The sequence below is a fragment of the Oncorhynchus mykiss genome, chromosome 8 (genome assembly GCF_057628025.1).
Source record: "Oncorhynchus mykiss isolate SJ-2025 chromosome 8, ASM5762802v1, whole genome shotgun sequence".
NCBI lineage: Eukaryota > Metazoa > Chordata > Actinopteri > Salmoniformes > Salmonidae > Oncorhynchus > Oncorhynchus mykiss.
The window spans coordinates 19,078,756-19,091,794 of record NC_143029.1 but is presented as its reverse complement, the minus strand read 5'-3'; the positions used below and the strand labels follow the sequence as shown (position 1 = coordinate 19,091,794).

The following is a 13,039-nucleotide window of genomic DNA, read 5'->3' as shown; positions in this document are numbered from 1 at the left end:
CTAACATTAACAGTAATATCAACCATATCTAACATTAACAGTAATATCAACAACATCTAACTGTAATATCAACCACATCTAACTGTAATATCAACCACATCTAACTGTAATATCAACCACATCTAACATTAACAGTAATATCAACCACATCAAACAGTAATATCAACCACATCTAACAGTAATATCAACCATATCTAACATTAACAGTAATATCAACCACATCTAACACTAACAGTAATATCAACCACATCTAACTGTAATATCAACCACATCTAACACTAACAGTAATATCAACCACATCTAACAGTAATATCAACCACATCTAACAGTAATATCAACCACATCTAACACTGACAGTAATATCAACCACATCGAGCACTAATATCAACCACATCGAACACTAACATTAATACCAACCACATCAAACACTAATATAAACCACATGTACAGTGCCTTGCGTATGTATTCGGCCCCCTTGAACTTTGCGACCTTTTGCCACATTTCAGGCTTCAAACATAAAGATATAAAACTGTATTTTTTTGTGAAGAATCAACAACAAGTGGGATACAATCATGAAGTGGAACGACATTTATTGGATATTTCAAACTTTTTTAACAAATCAAAAACTGAAAAATTGGGCGTGCAAAATTATTCAGCCCCTTTACTTTCAGTGCAGCAAACTCTCTCCAGAAGTTCAGTGAGGATCTCTGAATGATCCAATGTTGACCTAAATGACTAATGATGATAAAAATAATCCACCTGTGTGTAATCAAGTCTCCGTATAAATGCACCTGCACTGTGATAGTCTCAGAGGTCCGTTAAAAGCCCTGAGAGGATCATGAAGAACAAGGAACACACCAGGCAGGTCCGAGATACTGTTGTGAAGAAGTTTAAAGCCGGATTTGGATACAAAAAGATTTCCCAAGCTTTAAACATCCCAAGGAGCACTGTGCAAGCGATAATATTGAAATGGAAGGAGTATCAGACCACTGCAAATCTACCAAGACCTGGCCGTCCCTCTAAACTTTCAGCTCATACAAAGAGAAGACTGATCAGAGACGCAGCCAAGAGGCCCATGATCACTCTGGATGAACTGCAGAGATCTACAGCTGAGGTGGGAGACTCTGTCCATAGGACAACAATCAGTCGTATATTGCACAAATCTGGGCTTTATGGAAGAGTGGCAAGAAGAAAGCCATTTCTTAAAGATATCCATAAAAAGTGTCGTTTAAAGTTTGCCACAAGCCACCTGGGAGACACACCAAACATGTGGAAGAAGGTGCTCTGGTCAGATGAAACCAAAATTGAACTTTTTGGCAACAATGCAAAACGTTATGTTTGGTGTAAAAGCAACACAGCTCATCACCCTGAACACACCATACCCACTGTCAAACATGGTGGTGGCAGCATCATGGTTTGGGCCTGCTTTTCTTCAGCAGGGACAGGGAAGATGGTTAAAATTGATGGGAAGATGGATGGAGCCAAATACAGGACCATTCTGGAAGAAAACCTGATGGAGTCTGAGATCTGAGACTGGGACGGAGATTTGTCTTCCAACAAGACAATGATCCAAAACATAAAACAAAATCTACAATGGAATGGTTCAAAAATAAACATATCCAGGTGTTAGAATGGCCAAGTCAAAGTCCAGACCTGAATCCAATCGAGAATCTGTGGAAAGAACTGAAAACTGCTGTTCACAAATGCTCTCCATCCAACCTCACTGAGCTCGAGCTGTTTTGCAAGGAGGAATGGGAAAAAATGTCAGTCTCTCGATGTGCAAAACTGATAGAGACATACCCCAAGCGACTTACAGCTGTAATCGCAGCAAAAGGTGGCGCTACAAAGTATTAACTTAAGGGGGCTGAATAATTTTGCACGGCCAATTTTTCAGTTTTTGATTTGTTAAAAAAGTTTGAAATATCCAATAAATGTCGTTCCACTTCATGATTGTATCCCACTTGTTGTTTATTCTTCACAAAAAAATACAGTTTTATATCTTTATGTTTGAAGCCTGAAATGTGGCAAAAGGTCGCAAAGTTCAAGGGGGCCGAATACTTTCGCAAGGCACTGTAACACTAACATTAATATCCACCACATCTAACAGTAATATCAACCACATCTAACACTAACAGTATTATCAACCACAATTAACAGTAATATCAACCACATCTAACAGTAATTTCCACCACATCTAACAGTAATATCCACCACATCTAACAGTAATATCAACCACAATTAACAGTAATAATCAACCACAATTAACAGTAATATCAACCACATCTAACAGTAATATCAACCACATCTAACAGTAATATCAACCACAATTAACAGTAATATCAACCACATCTAACAGTAATATCCACCACATCTAACAGCAATATCACCCACATCTAACACTAATATCAATCACATCTAACAGCAATATCACCCACATCTAACACTAATATCAATCATATCTAACAGTAATATCATCCACATCTAACATGCTGACTAGACCGGACACGTTGTGTGCGTGTCGATTTAAAAAAATTTAAAAAATCCATGTTATTCAATTATTCCACCCACACTGCTTGCACGCGCCAACAAGCGTCTGTGTTGCCAAGGGCTAAAATAGAATTGGTTATACCCACGTGGGTGTTTGAAAGACTAAATGTTTTGCCGGTAGTCGTGGTAATACTGTGAAAGTGTCGATGCCAATCACCATATAAGTTCAAAGATGAAAAAGCCTGGAAGGATGAGAGACGACTAGAAACGATTCGGTTGGTTGTTTTATGTGTGGATTAATTGTCGAAGTAGAAGACGTTGTGCATTTCAGGTAAAATAACTACTCAATGTTTATATCCCAGGACAAATTAGCTAGCAACAGCAAGCTAATAGGACAAATTAGCTAGCAAGTGCAAGCTAACTAGCTAAATTGCCATACATGTTTAATGCTTTTCGACCTGTCCCCAAATTAATATAATTGGTTCAGAGTTTGTTTTGAAATTTTAACCTGCGTGTCATGATCGCGTTTGGTGTGGGGGGACAAAATACATTTATGCGCCGTCGGTTTGGCTTCCGTGTAACATTTCAAATCGTTTCGTTCTTAACAGAGCCATAACTGTTTTGGTCCGTTTCCATTGTTCTGACCAGCTAAATAAAGTTCTACAACCGGTTCGAACCCAAACAAGTTCCGGTTTATATTGTTACTTTCTGTTCTTTTTTAAAGCTCTGATACTTTTTATTTTTTTTATTATACATTTTTGTTATACCGAACAAAAATATAAATGTGTAAAGTGTTGGTCCCATGTTTCATTAACTGAAATAAAAGACAAAGAGAGGTACTATATATATATATATATATATCACACACACTTTTCCAGTCATTTATTGGGTAAATCCCTGCCGAAACGTTGGCGATTTACCCAATAAATATATAGAGTGTGCGACTTTTTATTTTTATAGCTTATAGTTAATTTGCCGTTAGTTAGCACCTCTACATAAAATACATTTATTTGGATGTGCGCTAGCTCATGTTTTTTAACTGAAATAAAAGATCCCAGAAATGTTCCATACTCACCAAAAACGTATTTCTGTCAAATGTAGTTAACAAATTTGTTTACATCCCTATTACTAAGCATTTCCTCTTGGGTAAAATAACCTTTCCCGGTTCTGATTCTTTTCCTATTTTCGTTATTTTTTGTTTTATGGTTTTGTTCCATGAACCGGTTCCAACAGTAATATAAACCACATCTAACACTAACAGTCAACAGTAATATAAACCACATCTAACACTAACAGTCAACAGTAATATAAAACCACATCTAACACTAACAGTCAACAGTAATATAAACCACATCTAACACTAACAGTCAACAGTAATATAAACCACATCTAACACTAACAGTCAACAGTAATATAAAACCACATCTAACACTAACAGTCAACAGTAATATAAACCACATCTAACACTAACAGTCAACAGTAATATAAACCACATCTAACACTAACAGTCAACAGTAATATAAACCACATCTAACACTAACAGTCAACAGTAATATAAACCACATCTAACACTAACAGTCAACAGTAATATAAACCACATCTAACACTAACAGTCAACAGTAATATAAAACCACATCTAACACTAACAGTCAACAGTAATATAAACCACATCTAACACTAACAGTCAACAGTAATATAAACCACATCTAACACTAACAGTCAACAGTAATATAAACCACATCTAACACTAACAGTCAACAGTAATATAAACCACATCTAACACTAACAGTCAACAGTAATATAAAACCACATCTAACACTAACAGTCAACAGTAATATAAACCACATCTAACACTAACAGTCAACAGTAATATAAACCACATCTAACACTAACAGTCAACAGTAATATAAACCACATCTAACACTAACAGTCAACAGTAATATAAACCACATCTAACACTAACAGTCAACAGTAATATAAAACCACATCTAACACTAACAGTCAACAGTAATATAAACCACATCTAACACTAACAGTCAACAGTAATATAAACCACATCTAACAGTCAACAGTAATATAAAACCACATCTAACACTAACAGTCAACAGTAATATAAACCACATCTAACACTAACAGTCAACAGTAATATAAACCACATCTAACACTAACAGTCAACAGTAATATAAACCACATCTAACACTAACAGTCAACAGTAATATAAACCACATCTAACACTAACAGTCAACAGTAATATAAACCACATCTAACACTAACAGTCAACAGTAATATAAACCACATCTAACACTAACAGTCAACAGTAATATAAACCACATCTAACACTAACAGTCAACAGTAATATAAACCACATCTAACACTAACAGTGAACAGTAATATAAACCACATCTAACACTAACAGTCAACAGTAATAACAATAACTGCATTAAAAAGCATGCCCCCCACACAAAGTCATGAACTTGAGAGTAGGATGCTAGACCTTCACCCTCCCTCACCCCTTCCTTCTTTCCTTCCTCCCTCAGACTGCCCCCCGCACCCACACACATTCAAGAAGATGCAGAAGAACAACAAGAGAAAAAGTGTAAATCTCAGTAGCACTCCCACTAATTGTTTAGGTTATGATTGGGGGAGGGGAAACTGATCCTAGATGTGTACCCCCAGAGCGTCCTTACCTTCGCGCTGCTGGCTCTGGCGGAACTTGACGGCTCCCAGGTTGACCATGTTCATGCCGTACAGGTTGTAGTCGATGAATAGCTGCAGCAGGTAAGGAATGTGGGCCTCGTGGGGCTGGTAGCTCTTGTTCATCACAGCACCTCCTTGTAACAGCTCACACACCCTGGAACCACACACACACCCGATTAGATATATATTGTGGCTGCTATTGACAGACATTTACTTTGCGTACAGAAAAAGCAAAATCCACAACAAAATAAACAAATAAACAAGAGATTGAGCCAGAGATTATTTCATTCAGGAGCTAATATGCTTTCAAAAACACTGTTCAAATCTCATTCACCTTGTAGACCTTGTTGCTGGAACGATAACGTGACATAGGGCTGGGGGATACATAAAATTCATTTGATTATTTTGATGTTGTGTTTTGCGCGACATTCCAAATGCCTGTATCGCAGAATCGAGGTTTGTTGTATTTTTAGTTTTTCTGAGCGTTTATGTCCGCTTGTTCTCATGTTGCCTTTTGCACCTTCCCATTTACACCAGATATCTGTATTTAATGAACAAATGCTCATGTTGCCACTCTAACAAAGGGAGTTGTTGTCCCAAAGGCAGGCGACGAGCTTAGGTTCAATATAAGCGCATAGAAATGCATTGGGCTTATTTTGGACAGATTTTGGCGAGTGAAATCAATCGCTTTGCATCTTTCTCCCAAGCCCCTCCCACCACCCCTCACAACAACAAAGATGAGATCACTTCTTCCGCTCTGACAAACGGTTTCAACCCCCTATTTGCATTTGAGGTTTGGTCCAACAGAAATCGGTCATATGGACATCGAAACACATGGAGACATTATTTTACTGTAATAGAGGATAAGTTAACCTTTTGAACCATACCCTGTTTATGTTTCAACTCCTCAAATGTCAAGCAGAGCAGACATTACTAAAACAGATGTACCAATGAACATTCATTCTGGAAAATGAATGCTCAGTTTGTCGCGTGCTTTACGCTACCACGTATAGCTAGCAGCATTTTAGTCAATCAAAGTTTGTTATACTAGCTGTTAAGTGTGTTTTAAAAATGTGCAAAAAGCATAAAGCAATTACATAAAGAATTGGCAATTTGTTTTTATTCTGAGAAATAAGGTAGGCCACTTGATTTCAGCATCTGAACAAAGTGGACAGGCTAGCATGCTCTTCAAACAATTGGAGATGGACAGAAGGTTGTGTTCATAACAATTCAACTGTTCTGCGTTTTAGCTGAATTCAGAGCTTGTGAAATTATACCTAGATCCAAATTGGATTAAAATAAAAAATATTAGCTGGCTACACACTAGCACGTGGGCTTTAGGAGTTTATGACACCGGTGTCTGCTACATTATTAGTGAATGTGAAATATGCATGATTCTGGTTACATTTATAACATAACTGGCATTGTTATAGACCTGAAAGCCAGATCAGTGATTATCGCAAAAAAAAGCAGGTACAACTATTTTGATTAAATAATGTAATTATTCGTGGGTCTTATGGTTGTGGAAGGCATATATTCAGCCTATGTATAATTCCTCAAGCTCTGAATTCAATACAGTATTGCTAAATGCAGTGAACTTGATCTTTAAATTGTGCAACACAGCTTATTTAGAGAAAACACATTGACATAGAGTTTTAGGCACTATTGCCCAGCCCTACTGTGACAATACGCAATTTTACTTTTCAAACTTGAATTTAAATTTAAAAAATGTTTAACCCGCCCTCCTCTTAGGAGGACACATCTTTTTGATGTTACATCTTTTCTGCAACATATACATTTTACATACATCTGCATTGCTTGCTGTTTGGGGTTTAAAGCTGGCTTTCTGTATAGCACTTTGTGAATTCTGCTGATGTAAAAAGGGCTTTATAGACTTGATTGATATACAGCAAATCACAAAACAATAATGCATTACCAAACAAAACAATACATTACCGAACATAACAATAATACATTATTGAACATAACAATACATTACCGAACATAACAATAATACATTACCGAACATAACAATAATACATTATTGAACATAACAATAATACATTATTGAACATAACAATAATACATTACCGAACATAATAATAATACATTATTGAACATAATAATAATACATTATTGAACATAACAATAATACATTATTGAACATAACAATGATACATTATTGAACATAACAATGATACATTACCGAACATAACAATGATACATTACTGAACATAACAATACATTACCGAACATAACAATAATACATTACCGAACATAACAATAATACATTATTGAACATAACAATAATACATTATTGAACATAACAATGATACATTACTGAACATAACAATAATACATTACTGAACATAACAATAATACATTACTGAACATAACAATGATACATTACCGAACACAACAATAATACATTATTGAACATAACAATGATACATTACCGAACATAACAATAATACATTGTTGAACATAACAATGATACATTACCGAACAATAATACATTATAGAACATAACAATAATACATTACTGAACATAACAATAATACATTACCGAACATAACAATAATACATTATTGAACATAACAATAATACATTACCGAACATAACAATAATACATTATTGAACATAACAATAATACATTACCGAACATAACAATAATACATTATTGAACATAACAATAATACATTACCGAACATAACAATAATACATTATTGAACATAACAATGATACATTACCGAACAATAATACATTATTGAACATAACAATAATATATTACCGAACATAACAATAATACATTACTGAACATAACAATAATACATTACTGAACATAACAATAATACATTACAGAACATAACAATAATACATTACAGAACAGAACAATAATACATTACCGAACATAACAATAATACATTACCGAACATAACAATAATACATTACCGAACAAAACAATACATTACCGAACATAACAATAATACATTACCGAACAATAATACATTACCAAACATAACAATAATACATTACATAACAATAATACATTATTGAACATAACAATAATATATTATTGAACATAACAATAATACATTATTGAACATAACAATAATACATTATTGAACATAACAATAAGACATTATTGAACATAACAATAAGACATTATTGAACATAACAATAATACATTATTGAACATAACAATAATACATTACAGAACATAACAATAATACATTTTCGAACCTAACAATAATACATTATTGTCGGAAGTTTATATAATAGAACTCACATGGCACCTTGTTTCAGGCTTCTACTCTGAAGGGGGAGAGAATAAGATCTGTTTGAGTCAGGTGTCTGGCAGAATGCCATGAGGTCAGTTTCGCGTGCGGCCGTGAGCACGAGCTCTGTTCCTTTCTAAAGACAAAGGAATTGTCCGGTTGGAATATTATTGAAGATTTATGATAAAAACATCCTAAAGATTGATTCTATACATCGTTTGACATGTTTCTACGAACTGTCGTCGGAACTAAGTGCTTGTGTCTTGTGAATTTGGATTTGTGAACTAAACGCGCAAACAAAAAAATAGGTTATTTGGACATAAATGAAGGACTTTATCGAACAAAACAAACATTTATTGTGGAACTGGGATTCCTGGGAGTGCATTCCGATGAAGATCATCAAAGATAAGTGAATATTTATAATCCTATTTCTGACTTCTGTTGACTCCACAACATGGCGGGTATCTGTATGGCTTGTTTTGGTCTCTGAGCGCTATACTCAGATTATTGCATGGTGTGCTTTTTCCGTAAAGCTTTTTTGAAATCTGACACAGCGGTTGCATTAAGGAGAAGTATATCTTTAATTCTATGTATAACACTTGTATTTTCATCAACATTTATGATGAGTATTTCTGTAAATTGATGTGGCTCTCTGCAAAAATCACTGGATGTTCTGGAAGCAAAACAAATATGTATTTTATCGAACAAAACATACATGTATTGTGTAACATGAAGTCCCATGAGTGTTATCTGATGAAGATCATCAAAGGTTAGTGATACATTTTCTCTCTATTTCTGCTTTTTGGCTGGAAAAATGGCTGTGTTTTTCTGTGACTAGGTGCTGACCTAACGTATGGTGTGCTTTCGCTGTAAAGTCTTTTTGAAATCAGACACTGTGGTGGGATTAACAACAAGTTTATCTTTTAAATGGTGTATAATACTTGTATGTTTGAGGAATTTTAATTATGAGATTTCTGTTGTTTCAATTTGGAGCCCTGCACTTTCACTGGCTGTTGTCAAATCGATCCCGTTAATGGGATTTCAGCCGTAAGAAGTTGTAATAGTTGAGATAATTATTTATTTAAACTTTTATTGCTTTCATCACATTCCCAGTGGGTCAGAAGTTTACATACACTAAATTAGTATTTGGTAGCATTGCCTTTAAAGGCACAGTCAAATTAGTGTATGTAAACTTCTGACCCACTGGAATTGTGATACAGTGAATTATAAGTTAAATAATCTGTCTGTAAACAATTGTTGGAAAAATTACTTGTGTCATGCACAAAGTAGATGTCCTAACCGACTTGCCAAAACTATAGTTTGTTAACAAGAAATTTGTGGAGTGGTTGAAAAACGAGTTTTAACGACTCCAACCTAGGTGTATGTAAACTTCCGACTTCAACTGTATTTAATCCCACCCCACCTATCACCATATGCCATATATTTTTCAATTGTGCTGTTGTCCATACATTTTTAACCTTTCTAATCGCATAGTATCCACAGATTGTGAGCTAAAGATGAAAACCTTCCCTCCAAGTATTATTATATTACTGATTGCTTGACTACAGCTTTCCAAAATCACCCAACACTGCTATTTGTAAGGTTAATTTTAAGTGAATGTTGTGATTTTTTAACCATTCCTAAACCTGTGACCAGAAACAAGCTACATAGTGGCAATACCAGAATAAATGATCTAGTGATTCTGTCTCTTCGCAGCAAAATCTACAGAGCTGAGAATGTTGCATGCCCCATACAGTGCATTTGGAAAGTATTCAGACCACTTGACTTTTTCCACATTTTGTTACTTTATAATTTTTGTCCTCTGACAAATCAACTGTAAATTTCGGTGTTCCTCAAGGTTCCGTTTTAGGACCACTATTGTTTTCACTATATATTTTACCTCTTGGGGATGTTATTCGAAAACATAATGTTAACTTTCACTGCTATGCGGATGACACACAGCTGTACATTTCAATGAAACATGGTGAAGCCCCAAAATTGCCCTTGCTAGAAGCATGTGTTTCAGACATAAGGAAGTGGATGGCTGCAAAATGTCTACTTTTAATCTTGGACAAAACAGAGATGCTTGTTCTAGGTCCCAAGAAACAAAGAGATCTTCTGTTAAATCTGACAATTAATCTTAATGGTACAGTCGTCTCAAATAAAACTGTGAAGGACCTCGGCGTTACTCTGGACCCTGATCTCTCTTTTGAAGAACATATCAAGACCATTTCAAGGACAGTTTTTTTTCCATCTACGTAACATTGCAAAAATCAGAAACTTTCTGTCCAAAAATTATGCAGAAAAATTCATCCATGCTTTTGTCACTTCTAGGTTAGACTACTGCAATGCTCTACTTTCCGGCTACCCGGATAAAGCACTAAATAAACTTCAGTTAGTGCTAAATACGGCTGCTAGAATCCTGACTAGAACCAAAAAATGTGATCATATTACTCCAGTGCTAGCCTCTCTACACTGGCTTCCTGGCAAAGCAAGGGCTGATTTCAAGGTTTTACTGCTAACCTACAAAGCATTACATGGGCTTGCTCCTACCTCTCTCTCTGATTTGGTCCTGCCGTACATACCTACACGTACGCTACGGTCACAAGACGCAGGCCTCCTAATTGTCCCTAGAATTTCTAAGCAAACAGCTGGAGGCAGGGCTTTCTCCTATAGAGCTCCATTTTTATGGAACGGTCTGCCTACCCATGTCAGAGACACAAACTCGGTCTCAACCTTTAAGTCTTTACTGAAGACTCATCTCTTCAGTGGGTCATATGATTGAGTGTAGTCTGGCCCAGGAGTGGGAAGATGAACGGAAAGGCTCTGGAGCAACGAACCGCCCTTGCTGTCTCTGCCTGGCCGGTTCCCCTCTTTCCACTGGGATTCTCTGCCTCTAACCCTATTACAGGGGCTGAGTCACTGGCTTACTGGGGCTCTCTCATGCCGTCCCTGGAGGGGGTGCGTCACCTGAGTGTATTTCCGGCGCCGACAGAGATGGCCGCCTCGCTTCGCGTTCCTAGGAAACTATGCAGTTTTTTGTTTTTTTACGTGTTATTTCTTACATTAGTACCCCAGGTCATCTTAGGTTTCATTACATACAGTCGAGAAGAACTACTGAATATAAGATCAGCATCAACTCACCATCAGTACTACCAAGATTATGTTTTTCGCAACGCGGATCCTGTGTTCTGCCTTACAAACAGGACAACGGAGTGGATTCCATGCAGCGACCCCAAAAAAAAAACAACTCCGAAAAAGAGGGAAACGAGGCGGTCTTCTGGTCAGACTCCGGAGACGGGCACACCGTGCACCACTCCTTAGCATTCTTCTTGCCAATGTCCAGTCTCTTGACAACAAGGTTGATGAAATCCGAGCAAGGGTAGCATTCAAGAGGGACATCAGAGACTGTAACGTTCTTTGCTTCACGGAAACGTGGCTCACTGGAGAGACTCTATCCGAAGCGGTGCAGCCAACGGGTTTCTCCACGCATCGCGCAGACAGAAACAAACATCTTTCTGGTAAGAAGAGGGGCGGGGGCGTATGCCTTATGACTAACGCGACATGGTGTGATGAAAGAAACATACAGGAACTCAAATCCTTCTGTTCACCTGATTTAGAATTCCTCACAATCAAATGTAGACCGCATTATCTACCAAGAGAATTCTCTTCGATTATAATCACAGCCGTATATATCCCCCCCCAAGCAGACACATCGATGGCTCTGAACAAACTTTATTTAACTCTTTGCAAACTGGAAACCATTCATCCGGAGGCTGCATTCATTGTAGCTGGGGATTTTAACAAGGCTAATCTGAAAACAAGACTCCCTAAAGTTTATCAGCATATCGATTGCGCAACCAGGGGTGGAAAGACCTTGGATCATTGTTACTCTAACTTCCGCGACGCATATAAGGCCCTGCCCCGCCCCCCTTTCGGAAAAGCTGACCACGACTCCATTTTGTTGATCCCTGCCTACAGACAGAAACTAAAACAAGAGGCTCCCACGCTGAGGTCTGTCCAACACTGGTCCGACCAAGCTGACTCCACACTCCAAGACTGCTTCCACCACGTGGACTGGGACATGTTTCGTATTGCGTCAGACAACAACATTGACGAATACGCTGATTCGGTGTGTGAGTTCATTAGAACATGCGTTGAAGATGTCGTTCCCATAGCAACGATTAAAACATTCCCTAACCAGAAACCGTGGATTGATGGCAGCATTCGCGTGAAACTGAAAGCGCGAACCACTGCTTTTAATCAGGGCAAGGTGTCTGGTAACATGACCGAATACAAACAGTGCAGCTATTCCCTCCGCAAGGCTATCAAACAAGCTAAGCGTCAGTACAGAGACAAAGTAGAATCTCAATTCAACGGCTCAGACACAAGAGGCATGTGGCAGGGTCTACAGTCAATCACGGACTACAGGAAGAAATCCAGCCCAGTCACGGACCAGGATGTCCTGCTCCCAGGCAGACTAAATAACTTTTTTGCCCGCTTTGAGGACAATACAGTGCCACTGACACGGCCTGCAACGAAAACATGCGGTCTCTCCTTCACTGCAGCCGAGGTGA

The 13,039-nt window shown here is 37.3% G+C and overlaps 1 protein-coding gene across 2 annotated transcripts in view; it reads right to left on the bottom strand.

Moving 5' to 3' along the window:
* LOC110529197 (DNA polymerase zeta catalytic subunit) overlaps positions 1-13,039 on the bottom strand; it is a 115,557-nt gene that overhangs the window by 56,626 nt on the left and 45,892 nt on the right. For both annotated transcript variants that reach the window (XR_016497633.1, XM_090242736.1), the window contains exon 4: positions 5,175-5,338. Coding sequence is in view for 1 of the 2 variants with exons in the window: in XM_090242736.1 (XP_090098862.1) it covers positions 5,175-5,338 (164 nt within the window). In the remaining variant the exon portion in view is untranslated. The remainder of the gene's footprint in view (positions 1-5,174; positions 5,339-13,039) is intronic.